Source organism: Lynx rufus, unplaced genomic scaffold (genome assembly GCF_022079265.1).
Source record: "Lynx rufus isolate CCGP_SWC_20201006 ecotype Redwood Valley unplaced genomic scaffold, mLynRuf1.p SCAF_17, whole genome shotgun sequence".
Classification (NCBI taxonomy): Eukaryota; Metazoa; Chordata; class Mammalia; order Carnivora; family Felidae; genus Lynx; species Lynx rufus.
Genome location: NW_025814831.1, coordinates 38775858 through 38801515, shown reverse-complemented (window position 1 = coordinate 38801515; position 25658 = coordinate 38775858). Strand labels below are relative to the sequence as shown.

The window sequence follows — 25658 nt, the reverse complement described above, 5'->3', positions numbered from 1 at the left end:
AACAGCATGAGACATGCTTTCCTTTCTATTTTGTGGCCCACTCCATTACCTAGGGGGTCAATCATGGAAACAACATGATTGAACGGAACCAATTTTTCCTTATTGTTTTTAACCCAGTGGAACTTATTGGTGTGTTAAATAACTGGAAACAAGGCTAAGAAGCCAATTTTCATGGGAGGGTATTAAGGACAAATGTCTTATTTAAATATTCATGCTTGAAAGGAATTATTCTCTAAAATCTCTTTCAGTTAGAACAGTCCTTATACAGCAGGAATTTTGATAAATTTGTTACAAGCTTTGAGCAGATGTGGAAGAAAGGCAAAATGTGACCCAATGTTACCAGGGTCTGAAAAATCACGGAATTGTACTATTTTACACTAGTCTGCCAAAATTCATACTGGATGACTCCTTAGAAGTTTATAAAATAAAAATGGATAAAATGTGCATAAAGCCTTAGACAAGTATGTAGTTTTTTCATGTTTTCATGGGTGTTACAGAATTTGTGTTAAAACTAATGATTGCAGGCTTGAGAGAATAACCATTTAAGAATAAAATGAAAATAATTTCAGTGTACATTTCTTCATATTTATATGAGTAGATTCTTAGTGTTTTAAGGTTCGTTTTAGCATCCTAAAGTTGATAAGTTCAGGAAACAAAAGACAAGGAAAAAAGCCAATACCCAATTCCAGGATTTAGGAATATTGAAATCCTTAAGGGGGAAGATAATCCAATGGTAGTTTATTTAAATTATTCAGATGTATATTTTGAATAATCGTCTGGCAACCTCTCTTTAGTGCTGGGTTGTGAGGCAAAGTAGGTACTACTTTGGGTAGTAGAGTAGTACTTACTTTGCCTCACAGTAGGGAGGAGGTAGGAGACCAGATGTTTTCTTCCATCTACCAGAATGGGCTGGAACCACATCACAAATATGATCACATACCAACCCCTTTCTAACTTAGCCCTATGGTGTGATTAGGAGGGCTAATTTCTAACAATATTAGAAGCTGCATGCTAGAAACTAAACAAATTCACACGGATCCCCATGGCAGATTCAGTTAGCTGGCTCCCAGATTCCTAAAGGCACCTCCCTCCTAGGGATGTGGCAATTAGAAAACCAAGTTTTGAGTTGTGGATTTAGTAACTATCACCTTAACATTTAATTCTTTCAGATTACTTGATATTATAAAGGAACAACTGATAATTTTATTATGAGGTAATCTTAAAGTGGTTAAATACCACTTTAACCAAGAGACCAAAGTTAACACCACCAATAATCAGGTAAACTGGCATCATTTGCCTCCTGACATGGTACACAGAACACAACCCTAACTTTTATAGTATCCCTACCAAAAACACATAACCTGAATCTGATCCTTAGGGAACATCAGATTAACACAAAGTGAGGAGTATTTTACAAAACATCAGTGTATATTCTTCAAAAATCCCATCTTGAAAGACAAAGGCTGAGTAACTGTCCAAACTAAAGAAGCTTAAAGAGACATAATGACTAAAAGAAATGCGTGATCTTCGGTTGGATCTTCTATTGGAGGGAAAATTGCTATGAAGAACTTTGAATACAGACTGCAAATAACAAAATGGTATTACAAAGATGATATATTTCCTGGATTTGATAATTATACTGTGGCTATCGATGAGAATGAGCTCAGTCTCAGGAAACACGTTTAAATATTTAGAAGTAAAGGAATATGATGTCTGCACTATAGTCTCAAAGATTCAGTAAAGACTATATATGTATAAAGGGAGAAGTCATGATAAAGCAAATATGGCAAAAATGTTACTAATTGGTGATTCTGGATTAAGAATTTGTGGGAGATCTTTGTACTGTTCTTGCAACTTCTCTTTAAATTTATAGTTATTTTAAATGTTAGAATGTTTAAACTTAACTCTTAAAATATGAGGTTATTAAGACTTGAAAGATGAGAAAACTTGTCATTGTTTTCAATATGCACCAGCTTGGTTAATAATGCTGGTGAGTTCTAGAACTAAACAAGAAAAGTTTATCTCTTAACAAACTAAGAATGTAGATCATTAGAGCTATTCATTAAACAGATAGTTTTAAGTATTCATGTACAAGTTCAAAACAGATATTTTTTCAGAGCCCCCTTCTTTCCCACTCACTTCATGGGAAATACCTGAGAATGTTTTGAGTGAACACTCTTAACCATCTAACAGCCAGAAAGCAAACTTCGTGAGTCAGTACTATGTATGGTACGTTCCAAATCCAAAGATCCATGGCTGCTCTACAAATCCATTCCTTCAGCATTGCTGGCCCATGTTATGCATCAGATACTGTGTTGTTTGTGGGTCAACTCAGAGCACAACCATAGTTTCCAATGAACCACCAGTCCTCGGATATCTCCAGCCCAGACCTCCCCTGAGCTGCCATTCCACATGGAGCACAGCCTACTGTACATCTTCACGTGGATGTCTCACAGGCATCTTAACCTGTACCTGCCAAACAGCACACTTGACATTCTCCTCCAAATCTATGTATCCTCCATTCTTTCTCTGTTTTAATAAATGTTGAATCTTCCAGTTGGCTCAGGGAGAAACATGGTTGTCACCTCTGCTTCTTCCATCTTATCTTCCACCTTCTACCAACAGCCAATCAGTTATCAAGTCCTGCTAGCTCTCACCTCTAAATATCTTCATCTACTGCCTCATGTCCATCCAAGAGAGGCAAGTTAGCTTACTAATTAAGATCATGAATGATGGAATCAGAATACTTGGATTGAAATCCAAGTTCCAAACTCATAACTGTGTAGCCTTGGACACGTTACATTGCCTCATTGTGCCTCAGTTTCCTCATCTATAAAATTGCGACAAATAATAGTATCTACTCCATATGATTCTTATAGTAAGTACTCAATAAATATTAAGTATTACTGTCTCCTTTGCCACCACTCCAGTCTAAATCACCATCACCACTCACATAGACCAGCCTTTTGTTGATCTCCCTAATTCCACATTTGTACCTCTCTAACCAATACAAGAACTAAGTGATCTTTATTAAAAACACTTGTAAGTATCTCACTCCTCCGTTTAATGTGTTCCAGTAGCTTCCCATTGCCCTTGAAGACAATTCAAACATTTTTCCAAAGCCCACATGTTTCTGCATGACATAGCCTAAGGTTTCTCCAACCTTTGACAGCTAAAGACCACATAATGGGCAGTCAGCTGACACAGTGCTACAAATTTTAGGTCAAAAAAAAAAAAAAAGAAGAAGAAGTGAGGGCACCTTGTCGGTTCAGTTGGTTGAGGGTCTGACTCTCGATTTCAGCTCAGGTCATGATCCCAGTCATGATCCCCATGGGATCAAGCCCCGCATCGGGCTCTGTGCTATTCATGGAGTCTACTTCAGATTCTGTCCCTTTCTCCCTATGCCCCTCTCCCCTGCTCATGCTCTTTCTCTAAAATTAAAACAATTTTAAATTTTTTAAAAATTAAAAATAAAAAAGCAAAGACTTAATCCAATATTAAAAAATAAAAATACAGTTTAAAAATAAAAATGAAAGTGGTTACACGTAAGCAAGAGGTAGTATAATTGTTTGCAATTTTTCACCAAAGCATCTAGCTCTATGTCAACTTACATCAGTTTCTATCCACATGGAAATAAGATGGGTTTTTTTCCTATTTTCTATTTCTAAGAAATTTTAAAATTCCAAAATACAAGTGTAAACATCAGGAATGGCAATCTAGGATGGATCTTCAGACGGCTCATAACTGAATTAAGGAGATGATCCAAAAAATTATAGGATGATTTTTCACCAAAGATTCCTTTAAAGCTCTGTCAGATGCTGAGTCAAGGAACACAGCACACACAAAAGCAGAAAGGTTAGCAACTTGATCCAGTTCTCTCAACTAACTCTGACAGCATCCAATTCTAACAGCATTTCTTCAGGTAGCATTTAGATACGGTTTTCAGATATACCCCTATAACACATAATTAGTTTTTCCTGGGATTAGTGAAGAATATTATCATGTGCTGGGAAAAAATTCAAATTCTCAGCAACAGAGCTCTTTTCACTGTAGGTCAGTCTTAGAGCAAACTCTGTCATTTTACCTTCAACATTTAAAATCTTGATATGCCAGCTTTCAAATAATGGATCAGACTGTTTAAGATTCTGTTATCAGTAATATGTACCATTTGAGCAAACCACTTGAAAACTTATGTCAATGACATAAAGCTGTCATTATCAGATCATCATGAAGAAATATTTTTATCTCTTCCCTCATTGCAAATGCTTGTGAACACCTTCCTTCTCACCAACAATTCTCCCTCTATCTCCTGTATCATTTTTCCCCTTTTTATTAGGTCATTCACATTAGCATAAAAACTATGCTGGTATTCCTTCCTTTCAAAGATAAAAATCTGATTTCTCTTTGAAACCTCTCCAGTCAGGTCCAGTAATGTTTATTTACTTTTGAGAGAGAGAGAGAGAGAGACAGAGAGACAGAGAGAATGAGCAGGGGAGGGGTAAAGAGAGAAGGAGACACAGAATCCAAAGCAGGCTCCAGGCTCTGAGCTGTCAGCACTGAGCCCAATGCGGGGCTCGAACTCAGCAAACCTTGAGATCATGACCTGAGCTGAAGTTGGACGTTTAACCAACTGAGCCACCCAGGCACTTCCAAGTGTGCAAAATTTCTCAGCACAGCGCCTAACATATAAAAAAATCAATGTCTCTTTTCTTCCTCCTCCTTGATCACAGGAAGAGTTACTTGCTCAATCTGGTAAAGGTTGAGCAGGGCTGGAAAAGGATTTTACTTCACATGCTACCCAGTTTGTGGTAGATGGCTGGAGCACTGGGTTGAGAAGGTTCTGATGGCCATGTTGTCAGCTAGAACTTGCACCATGATGACATCTACCCTGGCATTGGGTGGGGGAGGGGTGGGGATGGTGGTGTCTGAGCAGAACCTACCTTCTTGGTTTTAATGGCTTACTCTACTGCCTCATGGAAGAACCTTCTATTTCTCAAAATGCTTGTGTGATTTTTCTAGCATAACTGTGAGAGGAGCTATGTTATACCAGCATCAATTGTAGAATTATTTCTGAGCTTAAGGAAAGACATAAGGAAAGACAGCAGAAAATCTATATTTCTACAAAGGCTTATCAAGACAATTGAGCTGTCACTCCATTTTATGGAGTCTGCCTCTTTCAGCATATTTCAGTATATTCAGGGTCTAAAACCATGGAAGGTTAGCTAATCAGGCTTCACAAATACCATCTCCTCAAGCAGATTTTGAAGGCCTACATTTACTTTAAGGGAGCTTTTCCCAACGACGTAGAGAAAATTTCAACATTTTTTTAAAAAGATCTTCAATCCAGAATAATTTAGGATTAAGCATTGTATTGGTTCCAGTTGGGTAAAAGAAATACTAAGAAAAGTGCAGGAGACAGATGTTAACTGAAGAAAATAACATTAGAAATGAATATAATTATTCTCCCAAGATACTAGGGTATTCATCAAGTTGACTTGGCCTAGTAATAGTATCTTACATTTTCATGGCATAGAGAATGTGATATCTAAATTTTTTAAAATATGTATTATGCCCAAAATATATTTTGGAGGAAAGAAAGAGGGGGAAAGTGGTACATAGTTCTTTTTTTTTTTAAGTTGGTATCAAAGACAGCAACTTATCTGACAATAAGCTTTTATATCCAGAGTAGAAGGAAATAAATGTTTCCTATTATGTGCCAAATTTATCTACTGGAAAAAAAGAAAACGAAAATTAAACCAAACAAAGTGTTACATGGCTCCTGTTCTATATCAAATCATGAAACATGTAGCTAAAGATATCATCACAACACGCAAGTGGTTTTCCAGTTTTACCCACAGTCCTGGTCCTGCTGTGGTTATACAAACAATAGGCATGAACACATACAGGGGAGAAGGGTATTTAACAGTCATCTGGATTCAGGAATCATTGAAAACAGCTGCAGAGATGATACACCAAGAGGTATGGTGCTTTATCAATACCTTCAGTAAGAACAAGGAAGTATTGATAATGACCTAAAGTGCAAGAGTTCAGAGACTGATAGGCTACTCCACATGGTTCACAGGATCACCACAAACAACCTAAAGGAGGCTTGGATTGGAGGGCAGAGCACTGAACATCACTACAGCTTTACAAACTCTTAAATGAAAAGCCAAAGATTATCATTGGAGGGTGGAAATCGGGTGTAGGACACTCCTTGTTTGTGACTCACCATGATTCGAAACACATCCAGGTAAACAGTGTGGGTTCTATGGCCAGAGTGCCAGTGTGAATCACAGTTCTGCCACTTCCCAGCTGTGCCAACTTTATCTCTCTGTGTCTTGGTGGCCTCATCTGCAAGATGAGAATTTAATGGTACTTATCTCATACAGTTGTGGTAAGGATGAAATATGCTAACATATGCCAATATATAATATGTACTGGATTATTAGCCATTATGATTATTGTCATTACAACTATAAGTAGTAATATTATTATTACTATTTTTTTTACTCCCCTTCCTAACCAGGTATGGAGCCCAACTGGCTTAAGCCCATCAGCATACCTCACTTAACCCAAGTCAGAGAGAAGCTTGGCCCCTTGTATAGGAAATACCGAGGTATACACTCTCTTCCCTACCAGGCTAGGTAGCTGAAGAAGTCAAATTCATATCCCTTGTGGCTGGAGAGTGTCCTGGAGATGCTAGAGGTCAACTTATAGGCCCTGAGGATAGAGCTCACCAGAAGTAGGAAGCCAAGAATGAATCCTAGTGGCAACATTAAGTGCTAGGTCAACCAAACTCAAAACCAGCTTCCCTAGAATATTGGGTTACATAACTGTAAATCTTTTGTAGCATACACTAATTTGGATCTAATTTTGTTTCTTAGATCTTGTATATACCTATGATCAAATTTATAGAGATGTTATTAATACATCTTTATTTAGGGGCGCCTGGGTGGCTCAGTTGGTTAAGCGTCCGACTTCGGCTCGGGTCATGATCTCATGGTTCGTGGGTTCAAGCCCTGCATCGGGCTCTGTGCAGACATGCTCAATGTCTGGAGCCTGTCTCCGATTCTATGTCTTCCTCTCTCTCTGCCCTCCCCTGCTCGTGCTCTGTCTCTGTCTCTCTGGGGAGGGGAGGGGGGACATTTAAAAGACAAAGAGCTATTATTTGATGAGGATTCTCTCAGAGTCTACACAAATGGGGGCTTCGTGACTTGCATCTAGTTCTTAACCATATATCTTAGTCCATTTGGGCTGCTATTACAGGATACCATAGACTGTTACAAACAACAGAAATGTATTCCTCACAGTCCTGGAGATTGGCAAGTCCAAGATTTAGGCACCGGCAGATTTGGTATCTGGTGGAAACCTGCTTCCTGGTTCATGAACTGCTGTCTTCTCTCTTCACAAGGTAGAATGGTCAAGGGAACTCTGCAGGGCCTCTTTTATAAGGTACTAATCTCACTCATGAGGGCTCCACCCTCATGACCTAATCACCTCTTAAAGGCCCCACTTCTTAATACCATCACATTGAGTTTCTACCTGTAAATTGGGGGTGGGGGCGCGGTAATAAACACTCAGTCCGTACTTAATGTAAACATGTAAAAAGGCACAAATTTGAAGAGCAACTTTAACTCAAATTATAATCACATGTGCCCCGAATGCTACTCCAGCATTTCACAGCTTTGTTAAACAAGTCTTCTCTACATGCATTGTCTGAAAATCACGTGACAGTTTATCCAAGACTTCCCCACTGCTTTCAGGCCCTAGTCAGGGCTCCTGCAAGTGCAAGTAATAGAAATCCATCCCAAGTCAATTTAAACCAAAAAGATAATGCAATGGCTCGTTCAAAAGGGAAATTCAGAGCTATGCTAGGAATAGTTTACATCCAAGAGCTCAAGTTATGTGATCAGGAATCTGTTTTTCTCTCTTTCACCCATATTTTTCTCTAGTATAATGGCAAAAAGCATGAGCTCTAGAAGCAGGCTGCCATATTTAGAATCCTGGATCCACCACTAACCAAATCAGCTGAGTTCACTTTGCCTCTGCTTTTTTATCATAAAAATGGAGAAAATAATAATATTCACCTCATAGATTTGGGAGGAGGATTAAATGAGTTAAAAATATAAACTACTTTATCATCATCATCATTGTCAGCATCAGGTGGGATCTTTCCACCTGGTGATCCTTATGCGATGATTAGTGAGAGAAATTCCAGAGGAGAAGAGCACCTATTTCCAGAAAGCATCCATCAGTGAAAGCCCCAGAGATCATTCTTATTTGCCACACCTGGATCGTGTACCCACTCCTACACTAGATGGTGGGGTTAGCCTGAGCTGAACAACTTGGACTGAAAGTAGAAGGTAGAAGGAAAATTGGAGTGCCATTACCAAAAAAGGAAAGAGACATTAGATTGGCAAAAGCAACAAATGTCCACTACAATGCCAGCTACACCCTAAGTATTCAAATAGTAAATAATAGTAGTTGCTGTTTTATACAGTGAACAATAGCATTCATGAAAAGGGCACAGCCTCTGAGCCATGTTGTGAAGAAAATTCCTTTATTGTTGAAAAAGTTGGATTTGATAATGATAAAAAGCCCCTTCCAGGCTCGAGATTGAGGTCTTGAAAGATTTTGAGACATAATAAAAAATAAAAGTAAGACAGAAATAAATCTTCGGGCATCTACAGAACGGGCAGCAATTATCACGAAGTCTCCACTTTTGAGATAACAAATAAAGGATGGTTTTGAGCGTTCGCTTTAATTGGAATTAGCCATGAATGCTTTAGAGATGTGGGCAGTTTTGAAGGATCACCTTCTTTTCAATATGAAAGAACAAAATAAGGTTGGATAAAAGCTTGCATATGTGAAATTTACAAAAACAAAACCATTTTAAGCATATTACCAATTTTCTCATTATAAAGTCAGTCAAGATTATATTATTTTATCATCAAAATTGCAGTATAAAGTAGTTACCTTTAGACTTTCAGAGTAGACAAAAGAGATATACATCTCACGAAATGGATTAAAAATTTTTTAATTTTCCCAAAAGTGAGGTAAAGTACAAAATAATTTCCAAACATAATATGATCGAAAACAATTGAAGCAAATTAAAACCCACTAACATTGTTGAAAATACCCACAGTGCTTTTAATAAAGTCAGCACAATAGTGAATAGAAAATTCACAAAAAAGAAAATTTCATAAAATTGTCCGGAAGATAAACACTTTGCAAGAATTCTCCATCTTGACAATAAGAAGGGAGTCTTTTCCAGGGCACTCAACCTGAAAGCCCTGTGTCTTCTCACATAATGACCGTGCCTACCTTCTTCTGCCCCTGGTTGCTGGGGTAACAATCACAGAAGACATTGTCTTCCTTCCTTGGTCCTGGGGATTTTCACAGATTTGTTTGAAGCTGTCTTCTTTCTCCTCTCTCTTCCACTTATCCTACTGGGATTTGGTTTCCAGATCTTTCCTCCCAGGCCCCATCACGCACAAACACCAAATCTGAGATCTGAGCTGAGGTCTCATTTAAGCACTGGTAGTCTTTCTGTCTCTCTTTATTGATGCAGGTGATTTCTAGATGCAAATTAATTAGCAAAGGAGCTGTTCAGGAAGTGTGATCAGACACATTAAATACACAGAGTAAAATCACATTTCCCTCTGCATTTAGTGTCTCACCCACAAGGAGTTGATCGGTAACCTGCAGGCTCTCAGGAGTCATTTATGGGTTTAATTCAGTCACAACAACCAAAACACCTCCTTGTATACAGCAGAGTCCCATGTACCCTGCTGTTGTTGAGGTGCCCTTCAAGTCCTCAATCTTTGTGTTACTTTTTCATGTAATAACAATGCATCCTAAGTGGAGGGCAAATTTGGAGTTGTTTTTCTAGCAGAGGTGAAGATTTACACGAATCTTTCTCGCTTTGCCCAATAGATCCCACATGTAAAAGGGCAATAAGATGTGGCAGGACCCTAAGCACACAAAAGTTCAGCCTGTGGCAGTGACACTGATGCTTTCCCACTCAGACAATGACCAATCCAATGACCTTGGGCATCTTGGGCCTGTATCACTAACAAATTGAAATAATCATCAAAGATCTTTGAAGAGGTAGAAGATCTGTATGCTTGAAAACTATAGAAAGCTTATGAAAGAAATTGAAGAAGACACAAAGAAATGGAAAAACATTCCATGCTCCTGGATAGGAAGAACAAGTATTCTTAAAATGTCAACATTACCCAGAACAATCTACACATTCAGTGCAATGCCTATCAAAATAACACCAGCATTCTTCACACAGCTAGAACAAACAATTCTAAAATTTGAATGAAACCATAAAAGACCCCAAATAGCAAAAGCAATCCAGAAAAAAGAAAACCAAAGCCAGAGGCATCACAATCCCAGACTTCAAGCTGTATTACAAAGCTGTAATCATCAAGACAGGATGGTACTGGCACAAAAATGGACACATAGATCAATGGAACAGAATAGACAGCCCAGAAATGGATCCACAAACATATGGCCAATTAATCTTTGACAAAGCAGGAAGGAATATCCAAAGGAAAAAAGACAGTCTGTTCAGCAAATGGTGTTGAGAAAACTGGACAGCAACATGCAGAAGAATGAATCTGGACCACTTTCTTACATCATGCACAAAAATAAACTCAAAATGGATGAAAGACCTAACTGTGAGACAGGAAACCATCAAAATCCTAGAGGAGAAAACAGGCAACAACCTCTTCCACCTCGGCCGCAGCAACTTCTTACTCAATGCGTCTCCGGAGGCAAGGGGAACAAAAGCAAAATGAACTATTGGAACCTCATCAAGATAAAAAGCTTCTGCACAGCAAAGGAAGCATTCAACAAAACTAAAAGGCAACCGACGGAATGAGAGAAGATATTTATAAATGACATATCGGACAATGGGTTAGTATCCAAAATCTATAAAGAACTTACCAAATTCAACACCCAAAAAACAAATAATCCAGTGAAGAAATGGGCAGAAGACATAAACAGCCACTCTTTCAAAGAAGACATCCAGATGGCTAACAGACACATGAAAAAATGCTCAACATCACTCATCATCAAGGAAATCCAAATCAAAACCACAATGAGATACCACCTCACACATGTCAGAATGGCTGAAATTAGCAACTCAGGCAACGACAGATGTTGGTGAGGATGCGGAGAAAGGGGAACCCTCTTGCACTGTTGGTGGGAATGCGAGCTGGTGCAGCCACTCTGGAAAACAGTATGGAGGTTCTCAAAAAATTAAAACTAGAACTACCCTATGACCCAGAAATTGCACTACTAGTTATTTATCCAAAGGATACAAAAATGCTGATCCAAAGGGGCACATGTACCCCAATGTTTATGGCAGTGCTATCAACAATAGCCAAACTGTGGAAAGAGCCCAAATGTCCATCGGCTGATGAATGCATAAAGATGTGGTATCTATATTTACAAGGAATATTGCTTGGTGATCAAAAAGAATGAAATCTTGCCATTTGCAACAGTGAGGTTGGAACTAGAATGTATTATGGTAAGTGAAATAAGTCGGTCAGAAAAAGATAAATATTATATGATTTCACTCATGTGGAATTTAAGAAACAAAACAGATGAACATAGAGGAAGAGAAGGAAAAATAAGATAAAAACACAGAGGGAGGCAAAGCATAAAAGACTCTTAAATACAGAGAACAAATTGAGAGCTTCTAGAGGGGTGTTGGGTGGGAGGATGGGCTAAATGGGTGATGGGCATTAAGGAGGGCACCTGTTGGGATGAGTAGTAGGTGTTATATGTAAGTGATGAATCACTGAATTCTATTCCCGAAACTATTATTTCACTACATATTAACTACTTTGAATTTAAATAAAATTTTAAAAAATAATTAATTGAGGGGCATCTGGGTGGCTCAATCAGTTAAGCATCCAACTTCGGCTCAGGTCATGATCTCATGGTCCGTGAGTTCGAGCCACGTGTTGGGGTCTGTGCTGACAGCTCAGAGCCTGGAGCCTGTTTCAGATTCTGTGTCTCCCTCTCTCTCTGCCCCTCCCCTATTCAAGCTCTGTCTCTCTCTGTCTCAAAAATAAATAAACGTTAAAAAAAATAAAAAATAAATAAATAAAAAATAATTAATTGAAATTAAAAAAAAAAAGATCTTTGACTCCAAGATGGCTATTTCTACAAGCTATTCCTGCTCCATGGCCTTAACAGAGAGACAACTCAGCACCACCTCAACCTTAAACTTGTCTACCTTCCAAAACATACCTCTTCAATCTGGAAAAGCAGGAATCAAAAAGGAAATTTCTTTCCAAACTTAACTGTCTCTAGATTTTCCAGTTAGTAGGAATTTGAAAGATTCTTAACCTCTGGGCTTCCGTGGAGGGAGGCCAAATTTTTTTTCTAATAATCAGAGCATCCATAAGCCTGGAACAAAGCTTTGTATTCAGAATTAGGGTATGCAATAGTGAAATACAGAACACACACACACACACACACACACACACACACACCTATACCATTACTGGCCAAATCAGCCTCTTCTGGGACAGAAAGAAGTCTCTACCTGCCTGAGATTCACAAGTAACTACTTCTATCAGAATTAAGAGATTTGGCAAAAAAAGAAAAATCCTCCAAGCAAGAAAAAAGGAAGCCATTTCTAGAACTCTAAAAAGATCATATCCAAGAAAATGTGGCTGATAAATGATTATGATATCATATCACACAATATATGATTATAAAACGGGCAATAGCCAGAGGCTGAGTACAGGTGGTCTGACAAAAAAAAAAAAAAAAAAAGGCACAGTTACATGAGGGTTCCTGATAATAATGACTCACCTTCCTTGGGAGCAGCTGTTCCAGTCCAGGTCGGTCCTAGGACAATCTGTTAAGTTTTAGCAGTGCTCCAACTGATGTTAAGGGTTAGGTCCTGTGGGAGATTTGGGTCAGAACTCCAAGAACTACACAGCCCCTTTCTGTCTCCCACCTGCCCACCACTAGAGTCCTGATTTCCACATTAGCCCTAGAGAGGGCTTCCTGTGGACCAGAGGGTGACTCGAGACTGGGCTGGACATCTCAGAATCACCATAACCACAGCACATCTCACATTCCCGAGACTGGAGTCAAAACATTCTCCTACGTAGAGTCTAATCCAGAATCAGAATATCTGATCCAATAGGGGCGCCTGGATGGCTCAGTCAGTTAAGCATTTGGCTCAGGTCATGATCTCACAGTTTGTGAGTTCGAGCCCCGCATCAGGCTCTTTGCCATCAGTTCAGAGCCTGGAGACTGCTCCGGATTCTGTGTCTCCCTCTCTCTCTGCTCCTGTCCTGCTCACACTCTCTGTCTCTCAAAAAGTGAATAAATGTTAAAAAAAAAAAAAAAAAAAAAAGAATATCTGCTCCGATTGCCTTATTTCCCTGTGCAACTTGTAGTTTCAAGCACAAAAGAAAAAAAAATAGGCAGGGGAGAAAATTCTGGCCAGTTTTATTAAAGTCATACTAAAACTGAAAGCAATCAGAAGAGTCAGAAATTTTGGCAAAAGTGCTCTGTTGGCACTTGGGAAAATTCATGTGAAGCCAAAGCCCGGAGTACAAGAGGGAGCCAAGGAATTGAGATCTCAGAAAAAGCAGGAAATATCGCCCAACAAAATTTCACCACGTACTGGTAAGTTTGTGTGAACTTGGTGCTGGAGGTAAACCAATAATTAATGGCTACGAAACCACCACTCGATCATTCAAACGGCCCAAGATCCTTAGAGCACAGGCATCTGGTTGAGAACGTGTCAGCAAATGGTTTTCGTACCACTTGTAAATTCATAACTACAAATTTTGGAATTAAAGTATGTTCTTGACCATTCTACCTGGACAAGGAAGGAGTCACAGTTCTGTGGACTCATGGACCCTAGAAGAACGAGGCTAAATTGTCTTTTCTTTCTTTAAATTCTGTTACTCTGGCTCAGGTCAGTCTTTCGATATTTAAAAAGATTTATTCTCACATGCACAGTGTGATCCATATAATCATCAGACTAGTAAATTTTTAACTTTTTTGCCATTTTCCATAGGATGTCTCAAACATTTTTTTAAATAAATATTCAATTTGGGAGCAGCAAACAGTGAAGAAACAAGTTTGTTTTGAGAAACACAGCCAACATTCTCAATAGCCATGCCCCATCCTTGCATACAATTGGATCTGACAGATGTACCCATCCCTTGAGTTAGAGATAAAGGACCACAACTGGCAGCTTCCAGTCTCTTAAATGTCCCAATTTGTAGTCACATAGCAATTGGCATGAAGTTAAATATCTGTGTCTGATGGCATAAGGTTTAGGTTATACACAGATGTGACTAAATTTCATCCAATCCAACTTCTCAGTTTTCTCTTAGGCCACATGTTCAGTGGGCCAAGGCCTATCTGTAGCGTAAGAATGCAGGCTGGGCAGCCATTGTTCGAGAACTCCGTATTTGAAGGGAATATTTACTCCATGCCATATTTACTTCCTGATCTCAGGGACGAGCTCAAAGTGAGAACCCCTTCAAAGTTCTGCCAAACACACATCAGCACAGTGTGTGCTCAAGTGGCCTTGTTCATCTTCAGTTTGGGGTTCTTAACACTGTCAATCACTCCTTTACCTGCATAGATTCGTTTGGAGGCCACCCTCACACTTGAGGGTTTTTTTCTGGAAGAAAAACATAAGTTTTCAAGTTGCCCTTTTATTATCCCATATGCCAGATGTTTCCAGTAGAACAATGAAAATAAAATTATATAAATCACATGCAGTCACAGGTGCCTTCAAATGCTCCCGCACAACACTCGACACAAAGAATTCAGCTTTCGTGCTGCTAGCATAACCTCAACCAACTAAACTATCTCTCTTACCTAAAACTACCTCTAAACTCTTCAGGCTGTTCACCAGTATTTGGCTCCCTCCTTCCTGGCACATGGTAGGATTATACTTCTGACCCTGTTGAAACTAGCAAGGGTACGTGACTTGCTTTGGTCAACAAATGCGAGCCGAAATGTCACCTTGAGAAGGAAGTTTTAGGAGCCAATGCCACTTGACCACATTAATTTCTTCCTCTGCCGAGGTGATCATCAATGTTCTCAATGTGGCTGCTCCACCAGTCTAGCTCCCTGAATGAGCATGACAAAAATATGCAAAATAGATAACAATGCGAGCAAGAAATACACGTGTTACTTTAAATAATTGAGGTTTGGGAGTTGTTTGTTATGGCAACACAGCCTAGGAAAAAACTATCGGGATCCTGAACACTATGGCGAATGTTACTATAATCCAAAACAGAAGAAATTTGCAGCTATATCTGTTACACTGTAGCATATATATGTGTATGTAAAATTATATATATATATATATATACACACACTATAATGCTACATATTCTATATGATATATTATTACATTATATATATTATAGTTAGCCACCAATTAAAGTAGACTTCTCTCCCATCTCCTCCATAAAATAACAAAAAAACCTCCCCAAATCAATTGGATGATCTAAATTGCTTGAAAATAAGTGCTCACGAATCTCAAAGAAACCAATTCCCCCATAAAAAAAAAGTACTTGGTCCATTTGTCAAAATCATTTGCAGAGTTCCATGTCTTCTCTAAGACCAAGTACATTAATCAGACACAGGGCTTCAAAGGGGCTTCATTCTGAGCAACCCGATAGACAAATAAATTAGCTGCCAATGGCTCCTTTATAATGGAAGAGAGCCAAGCTGACCCAAGGGGAAAGGAGTAAATCACAGAGGGAACCTTCCAAGCAAAAGCAGCATTTGGGGACCCGAAGCAAACCAATAAAGCCTTCCCATATACTCTTGTTCCCAAGAGTGTGAGCCAAGCACATGTGTGTTTATTCGCTAATAAGAAGATGCAAACGTCTCACATCTGGTTGATTTCTTAGGTGCTACAACCATAAAGATGTCTGTGTCTGGAATACCCGCTGGAACGTTGTGCTCAAATGTGGCAGCTCATAAACCTGATCGCACACATCATAGCTATGATCCATAAGAACGTTTCCCTCTGAAACAATGCACTTCTGGAAGGTTTTCTTCTCTGTCGCCGGGATGAAATGCTTGAGGTTTCTCCTGTAGGTACGTGAAGAACTGTCCATTTTTAATTTGCAGAGCTTTTCACTGGTGACTCAGTGAGGGATGATGTCATATGTTATCCCACAACGGCTGGTGTGGTTCTCTCTGCTCACTTAAACCATTCCCTCTGTTTCTGTGGCAGACAGCGCTCTCCAGTTTCCATCTTTCGTCAGCTTCTTCCCAGCCAGCCCCAGGCAAACAGCCTCCCCAGCAGCAGATGAAACAGGAAGTCTGACAGCTTGAGTCTGCAGTGGGACCCCTAGTGTTTTCCCCGCTCCATGCCCTGGCCGCGTTCCCCGCAAGTACAAACACACACACACAGAGCTCCCATTGTTGCAGCCTTCCCCAGCCCACTGAGCCTAATATGGAATGCAGCAGGAAACCCATGATTTCCTGATACTCCGCAAGCTGGAGGAAGCAAGGGGAAAACTCCATTAAAAAGCCCAGCTTTCCTCCATGTTAGATGTAAAGTGGAAAAGGGGGGGGGTAGATTAGCAGAACTGAAGCCGTCTGGAAGAGCACAGCGAAACCCTCGGGCTGTTGAAATTTCTAGACTGCCAGGAAGCCCCTAGAATTCAGAGAAAATGAGGGTTTCTTAACTCAAACTGTAGGGAAAGGGGACACGTGCTTTTAATCGTTCTCCCCAACGTGCGCCACCTTTCTTGGCCAGTATGGTAAGCACGAGGGCAGGTGCCAGCCGCCTGGGACAGGTCTGTGGAATCCAAGGCAACCTAAGGAAGGCAGCGTGATCTGGAGCCTGCCACTCGCTTCCCGCGCTCCATGGGCTCTGGGAGAGGCAGGAGAAGGAACAGCAGCTGCAGGGTCACAGCAGCTGGAGCCGCCAGGATGAACTGCGAGGAGGGAGATGACAGCGGCTGCGGCTGCAGGAGCACGGAGGAGAAGAAGATGTTGAAGTGCGTGGTGGTGGGCGACGGCGCCGTGGGGAAGACCTGCCTGCTCATGAGCTACGCCAACGACGCCTTCCCAGAGGAATATGTGCCCACTGTGTTCGACCACTATGCAGGTAAGAGGAGGGGGGGGAGCCTGTCCCTGCACACGCGGGGAAGATGCGGGCGGCGACACCCCAACCGCAGAGGGGCCTGCTTGATTTCCAGGGGCACTGATGGGCGCGGGCCCGGCGGTGGCCCCACAGCGGGGCGGAACCCACGGCCGAGGGCTTTGCTGCAACTCTTAGGACACTTTGTGCATCCCTTCGTATCCAAAACTTTCCTCCCCACTTCAATCAAATGAGTAACACTGGGAAACTAACCCTGAACTACTCCTCCAGGCTTTGGGGCGGGAGATCTTACTCAACGTTGGCCTGAAGAGTTAATAACTTTTTATGTGAACGTTCTAAAATCTAGTGCAATCGCAACACAACTTTTTCACCAAAAAAAAAAAAAAAAAGAAAGAAAGAAAGAAAAAAGAAAGAAAGAAAGAAAGAAAGAAAGAAAGAAAGAAAAGAAAAACGTAGGCTACTGTAAACTTGAAGAATTTCATGAACTTGCTTTTGAGAAACAAGATTTGTTTTGGAAATTAAGAGAAAAAGTAAGAAAATGGAAAAATTGTGATCAGTTAGCACACTGACAAGTACACCTACAAACTTTAGAACATTCAAAAAAAAAAAACCGATGAAGTTGTGGCTACAGTATTTTAACTGTCATGCCTTAAAATGTTTTGTGTCCGATTTGATTGAAAAAAGAAAGTTACCACTAACCACATAACTGGTGAGAGAGGTATTTTTGCCACTTTTCATATATTAACCTCATGCCATTTCATAAATGAAATGGTAAGATTAACAAACATTAGAACACTCATTTTTCTAATGAATTCATTTGGTGATGTACTATTGTACTTTTATGTTCCTAGGGTTATAGATGGGGGGAGTATTAAAAGATTTTAAATATCTATTAGGCAATCTGTATCTTGAATTAAAAGAAACATCTTTAATGAATATGTTTTTAAAGTAAAAATGAAGATAAAAATAAAATTTGAATCATTTTAAAGTATATCCAGAAAGGATCAAATCGGACACAAAATATTTGAAGGCATGACAGTTAAAATACTGTAGCCACAACTTAACTGTTTGGTGTTTTTTTTTAATGTTCTAAAGTCTGTAGGTGTATTTGTCAATGTGATAACTGATCTCAATTTTTCTGTTTTCTTTTTCTCTTAATTTCCAAAACAAATCTTATTGTTTCTCAAAAGCAAGTTCATGAAATTCTTCAAGTTTACAGTAGCCTAATTTTACAACTTTTTTCAACAGAGTGATCAGGTTGGTGAGTTATCAAAGATTTGAGATTTCACAAGAGGAAAATTTCCCTTCCTTCACCTTGGCTTTGGGTCAGGTTCAGCAGGGGGGGAAGTGACACAGGAAACCTGTGTGAATGTTGGCTTTGCTATGTGGCCATTTGAAATCCTCTTTCTAGAGGAAGTAGCTTCTTTTCCACAGCTAAACAATCACCTAGGTCCCACCCTTTGCCTATATTTACATGATTTATGACAATACTACATAGCAGAGAGAGAATCACAGTGAAAATAGTATCCACTTCCCAGAAGGTTTTTCTGTATTTGTAAAAATTAAGAGCAAATTTTCATGCTGATTCCCTTAAGTTTTTCTGAAAATATGACTATGCCAAGAGAAGAACACTTTAATGAGAACAGAATAAAGAGGACAGGAAAACTTTTATGCGGAGAAAAAAGAAACTAATAAAATTAAGAGGTCTGGGACTTAAGTAAGTTACTAAGATGTGAACTTCTTAGCAAAGGTTTTTTTATTCGACACCCTCTTTCTGCCAGGAAAGAAAAACTGGCTGGTACCTAATTTCAACAACTTTTAGATCAAAGGAAGGGCCCAAAATATACTAAAGGGAGAGGCTTAAGTGCTTTTGAGAATGATGCATCCTGATCCCCATCTATTGGTTGAACTAATTATCAGTCCAGTATAAGGAAGAGAGAAGACAAAACCAACTTTAGAGATAAAGGCAATTTATAAAAAAAATATTAGAGATCAAGCGAAGGCTGAACTACCACCAGTTTCCACTAGGACCAAGTTATTTTATATTTCAATTGTGTATATACTTAGTGCTATGTGAGCATCAAAGCATCTTTTTCTTTTTTTTAATTTACATCCAAGTTAGTTAGCATATAGTGCAACAATGATTTCAGGAGTAGCTTCCAGTGACTCATCCCCTATGTATAACACCCAGTTGAACATCAAAGCATCTTAAAGATTTTGGCTACTCTATGATTTCACCTCTCAGGAAATCACAGTCACTTTACCCAAAGCCATACTTTGCACATAGTAGACATTCCCAAACACTGTTACTTTGATTTACACTCTGTACCTTTCTAGGTACATAATCATCTCACAGGCTTTCAGTTAGGTTATAAAGGAAATGAAGACATGAGCCTCATACATCTAGGGTCACAATGAAGTGAACATTTCCATTCATAAAGAAATCTTCCCCATCATAAAGACACGCTCCTTTTACCACTGCCCTTCCCATATATGAGTAAATTGAATGTAAATCCCTATGCAGTTACATGAAAACCTTCAGTCAATTGTCAAAGAACTAATGCTGTCTTCCCCATGTGGAAAAGTATCCAGTACCCTGTCCCTGGGTCCTACTGGCCCATTCTGAAAGGACAAGCAGCAACTGAATTACCGACTCTTTAAAATACTGCAGTTCAAGGGACACCTGGGTGGCTTAGCTGGTTAAGCATCCAACTCTTGATTTTGGCTCAGGTCATGATCTTAGGGTTGGTAAGTTCGAGTCCCATGTGCCAGTGCAGAGCCTGATTGGGATTCTTTCTCTCTCTCTCTCTCCCTGCCTCTCTGCCCCTTCCCTGTTCATGTGTGTTCTCTTTCTCTCCCTCTCTCCCTCTCTCTCTCAAAATAAATAAACTTAAAAAACAAAAAAAAAGGAAAGAGAAGAAAAACGCAGTTCAAGTCAAAGAGAGCCTGTCCCTTGAAGATTTTTCCATAACAGTGGCCCATCCCAGGAAAGTGGAGATATAACAAGAAGGGTATGAAGCATACCACTCAGGATGGCGGGCGTTGAAGCCAGACAGCCCACTTCCAACACGGGCACTGCCATTGCCGTGCGGCCTTGAACAAGTTATTTAACCTTTCTGTGTGTTAATTATCACAAATGGACAAAAAAAGGACCATAAAGGCATTAGGAGTGTTGGTGAGGCAAAATAAATAACATGCGAAGTTCTTAGAACAGTGCCTCACACATGATAAGTGTTAGGTACCTAGCAGCTACTATTATTAAGAATAAGTTCTCGGGGGGGTGGGCGCCTGGGTGGCGCAGTCGGTTAAGCGTCCGACTTCAGCCAGGTCACGATCTCGCGGTCCGAGAGTTCGAGCCCCGCGTCAGGCTCTGGGCTGATGGCTCAGAGCCTGGAGCCTGTTTCCGATTCTGTGTCTCCCTCTCTCTCTGCCCCTCCCCCGTTCATGCTCTGTCTCTCTCTGTCTTAAAAATAAATAAATGTTGGAAAAAAAATTAAAAAAAAAAAAAAAAAAAGAATAAGTTCTCGGGGGGCGCCTGGGTGGCGCAGTCGGTTAAGCGTCCGACTTCAGCCAGGTCACGATCTCGCGGTCCGTGAGTTCGAGCCCCGCGTCAGGCTCTGGGCTGATGGCTCAGAGCCTGGAGCCTGTTTCCCATTCTGTGTCTCCCTCTCTCTCTGGCCCTCCCCCGTTCATGCTCTGTCTCTCTCTCTGTCCCAAAAATAAATAAACGTTGAAAAAAAAAATGTTTTTTTAAAAAAGAATAAGTTCTCGGGGCGCCTGGGTGGCTCAGTCGGTTGAGTGTCCAACTTCAGCTCGGGTCATGATCGCACAGTCTGTGAGTTCGAGCCCCACGTCGGGCTCTGTGCTGACAGCTCGGAGCCTGGAGCCTGCTTCGGATTCTGTGTCTCCCTCTCTCTCTGCCCCTCCCCTGCTCATGCTCTGTCTCTCTCTGTCTCAAAAATAAATAAAGTTATTTAAAAAAAAGAAAGAATAAGTTTGCTACACTTGCACACAGTTATGAAAGGAAATTAAAATGTAACTAAGAGGTAAAGACTCCAACAAAGAAAACTATAATTCTAGTGGTATTCGTCAAATGGAGTAGGATGTGATAAATGCATGTGTTGTCTTATAATACAGTTATCACATGTATTGATACTTGACAAATATGCATGGAGTAATAGTAGCGGGATATTAAATTGGGAGGGGAAATCTCAGTTTTGCATGAGTCCTTATGAAAAAAGTTAACAACCAGATAGAAAAAAAAAAATTTTTTTACGTCTTCTGAATCTTAGTTATTTTCCCTCCACCCAAATGTACGTCTCCTCCAGGCATCTTTCCTTGACTGCATAAGGAGAGCTCCTTGTTCCATCTTCAACCTATCTCCAGAAATGCGTTTACTTTGTAGAAGACGAACGACTTCAACCATGCAGAGCAATTTGTCTGTTTCCTTGTGTTTCCCACTCCCACCGTACTCTGAGCTCCTGAGAGAGAGGGTAGTGTCTTGCCAAATCCCACGGTCAGTTCTCAGTCATCATCTACTGGATGGCTTGGAGGCTTTTTTTATGGCTAATTACTATCTCTCTGCTTGGTTTCTGGGATAACAGGTTCTCCTGGCTTTTATTCCCCCCACTTGGCAAATCTCTGTCCATCTCTTCTGCCGCCTGCCCCATCTCCTCCCCCCCATTATATGTTGGCACATCTCAGTGTTCGGTCCCTCAGTTCCCTTCCCTATTTTGCTCATGCCTAAGTTGGTTGTATCTAGTCTCATGGCTTTGAATATTATTTATATGCCACCGACTCCCCAGTTTATATCTCTGGCCCTGAGACTCAGATTTATATATCCAGATGCCCATTTGAATATATAATAGCATCTAATTTCTCAAGCTGTTAAAACAAAATTCTTTAACTCCTCCCATCTATTTCTCCCCTAGTCTTCCCTGTGCAAGTACACGACCACTACCTTCCCCCAGTTGCTTAGAACAAAAACTTTGGTATTACACTTGACTCCTTTCATCCTATGACAATACCCCCCACCCTCTCCATTCAAACCGTTTGTTATTACCCTGTTACTACTGTTATTACTTTGTTACTACTGCCAATCAGCGCAACATTCAAAATACATCTCAAGCGCCATCAATTTTCGCCACCTACATTGCTTCACTCTTGTCCAACTCACCTCATTTCTCATCTAAGCTAGTGTGCTCACCTCTCACTTCCCTGCTTCCAAACTTGCCCTCCTCTCGTCGGTTCCCCACACAGCCGGAACGGGGGCTATCCATGGCCCAAATCCTCCAATCCCTTCACACTCAGACCCCATCAGTTATCATGGTCTACAAGGCACTCCATGACTTGGTCCCTGTTACCGCCACACTCTCCTCTTCAGTATTTCTGCTCTAGCCACACTAGCCATCTTGGCATCCCTCAAACACACCGATATCCCACTTTCCTTGAAGACCTCACACTTGCCCTTCCCCCAGCCTAACACTATTCCCCCAGATCCTCTTCAGCTTCAATTGACCACATTATTGAACACATTCACACACAAACATACACACACACACACACACACACACACACACAGAGTCGCTCTTTAACCACTTATCCTGCTACATCTTTATTCATAACATTTCACACCACCTGGCATCACCCTTACATTTATTTGGTTGCCATTTTTATCCCACACTGGAATGTAAACTCCATGAGGGCAAGGACTTTGTCTTGTTCACTGCTCTGTCTCCAGCTTTTAAAGCAGAGCCCAACATACAGTAGATTCTCAATAGATAGTTATTGCATAAATGAATTAGTATGTCTTGTCTTAGTCATCTTTGTCCCTCCAGTGCTTAGGTAATTTCTGGCCCATTGAAACGTGGCTGAATAAACGAATAAACTGCTTGTCTGATCTTTAGGAATGAACATGTTTGGAAATTAATTACATTTATTCTATTTTTGAACTATTTTGTTCACATTTTAAGTGTCATTTTATCTCTACTGGAATTGTAACATAGCGTTGAGTTTTCTTGACCTAAGCGGCCATTGTCACAGCTGTTGAATAATGTAACTCTGCAATGTGTACATTTCATTTGGAAGCAGATGAGCTGAAAATTGTTCCATATGCATTATAGTTCAAAGCCTACCTAAATTTTGGGTGGCTCCCTCCAAGACTTATGGTTCTTATATACAGAACATGTTTCAGAGTAACCCCAAGTTCAACTAAGGGCTAGGACTAAAAATTGGGAGCAGTGGGATGAAGGTAGGTAGGACCACTCATACTTTCTACAAGTGAGCCTGAGAAACATCTCTGGCCCTTGCTTCCTACTCCCTTCTAGGATGACTCAAGACTTCCTAACAACATTTAGAGCTTTCACAGCTCACCATGGAACAATCACATTTCTTCTTCCCTCATATCTTTATCTTATCTTGAACTTTGAGTTTTGCAACAGACCGCACCCTCCCTCCCCACCCCACCCCGCCCCACCCTCACTGGTAAATTATTATCAAGTGATGTTTCACATAACATATGACATAGGGATAACACCTCCATTTTGCATTTAGTTAGATTGTATGTTGAGTTAGATTATGTCCATGGTTTGTATGTTTATCTACATGGGTGTGTCAAATAAGCCTGATCGGGTTGAAGCCTGTGCACGGTGTACCTCATTTACCATTTCCATCGTCCTCTGGCTTAGAATTGATTTTGTCTGTGGCTCTTTCTTCTGTCGCCCACCCCTCCTAGAGTTTGTCAAAAACTACCTGTGTTTCAAGACTCATTTTTGAAGTCACTATTTCCAAATCCAGGCACCTATGCAGGAAATTAACATGATTTATGGAAAGAAGGGAAAATCTCATTGCTCTATCAGCTGAGTAAGATGTAAAAGAAAGTTGTTTTTACAGAGAGCTGGAAGTCCAGTCTAATTTTTCCACAAATTAAATGGTGAGCAGTCCAAGGTAGACTCAATCACCACCTGGCCTTAATAGCCAGATCAAGAGGGGAAGCTATGTCCAATCCACAGAGGGGCAGGAAGGAATAACATAAAATAATAGAAAGTGAATGAAAGCAAAGCCCCAGGCCTATAAAGGTTTGTGACATAGTTCCGCCCATTTGTGAATATTTACTCAGGAGTTTCTCTTTTGTTTTTTCTGAAGACACCTGAGAGTCTCTAGAGAACGGATGAGATTCATTCTCTGTAAGCCAAAAGGAAGCCTGAAACAACTCTCATGGGACCATGAAATGAATTACCAGGATTTTAACCTTAGACAAAAATATAAAAGAAGTTTGTGTAAGAGGAGACATGAATGGACCAGTGGAATCACTCACTCTGTTCCTTCTAAATGCAGTGATGCTCAAAAACATGAAGTCTTGGGGCGCCTGGGTGGCTAAGTCAGTTGAGCGGCCGACTCTTGATTTCGGCTCAGGTTATGATCTCACAATTCCTGAGATTGAGCCCCAAGCTTGTTTCTTAACTGACAGCACAGAGTCTGCCTGGGATTCTCTCTCTCTCTCTCTCTCTGCCCCCACTTGTGCTCACTTGTGCTGTCTCCCTCTCTGTCAACATAAATAAATAAATGTAGAAAAAACCCCCACAAAGTCTTATAGATATCCAACCCCCCAAGGTCTCTTTTTGAGGTGGTGTAATGTATAGCTGATGCTTTTTCTGGACCCTTGGAGGCCACACCAAAGGCGCAGTGGCAGGAATTATACAGACAGTTCCTCCCGCAGTCTACACTGAGATGCTTATGAAAGCAAGCACATTCAGAGGCTTCGAGGGTGCAAATTACACTCCGAAAGGCAAAGCATGCTGCAGAGATGGTCAATTATGAGCCGCATGCTCTTTGGCATAAGAAAAGATAGAAGAGGGATAAAGAAAATTAAGTTTCTGTGACCCAAGAAAAACCATGCCCTCAGCATTGGCCACCACATCTGCCATTCCCAGCCCTCCCGCATTCCAGTTTTAGCTGGCAACAAGCCAAGGAGGGAGACCAGTCCAGGCTTCAGCGGACAGGCTCCCTGTGACCAAGACATTTCGTTCCACATAGACTGGCCTCACTCCCCTCACTTCCAGGCTAGGAAACCCTTCATAAATTTTACTACCTACCTGCCCATTGAGGTTGGGCTTCAGGTAAACGGTATTTTATTTCTGGAATAGCTTTTCCAAAATCTGCCATTTCTCCCACTTCGTGTGGGCCAAATAGCGAATTTGGCTCCTGGATGGCCCAGCACATTGGACGTTTATGTTTTGGAGACACTTAGCCTGTTTTACAAAGGCAGCATGAAGGTGGGTGACAAATATAAGGCCTCTCGGGAAAGGACAGGAAAGAAAAGTCAACAGAAACAGTCTCCCTCATCAATCCTGACCACAAGATTGCAAGGGTCTATGATGGAGGCTCTCAGTGTAAGGATACAGCTTCTGATATTATGCTGAAAATTGACTTCCCCACATACAGAAATCCATGGCACCCCTTAGGTGAGTCAGCAGAATCCCAACAGTTAACTCTCTGGCCGTAACGCAGTCAGGATAGTTCCATCATG

General features: G+C 40.6%; 1 protein-coding gene across 1 annotated transcript in view; it reads left to right on the top strand.

Moving 5' to 3' along the window:
* The first annotated feature begins 16556 nt into the window (after nt 1-16556).
* Nucleotides 16557-25658, top strand: part of RHOJ (ras homolog family member J) — an 84721-nt gene continuing 75619 nt past the window's right edge. The window contains exon 1 of the mRNA XM_047079544.1: nt 16557-17137. Within this exon, the coding sequence (XP_046935500.1) occupies nt 16894-17137 (244 nt within the window). The 5' untranslated portion in view covers nt 16557-16893. The remainder of the gene's footprint in view (nt 17138-25658) is intronic.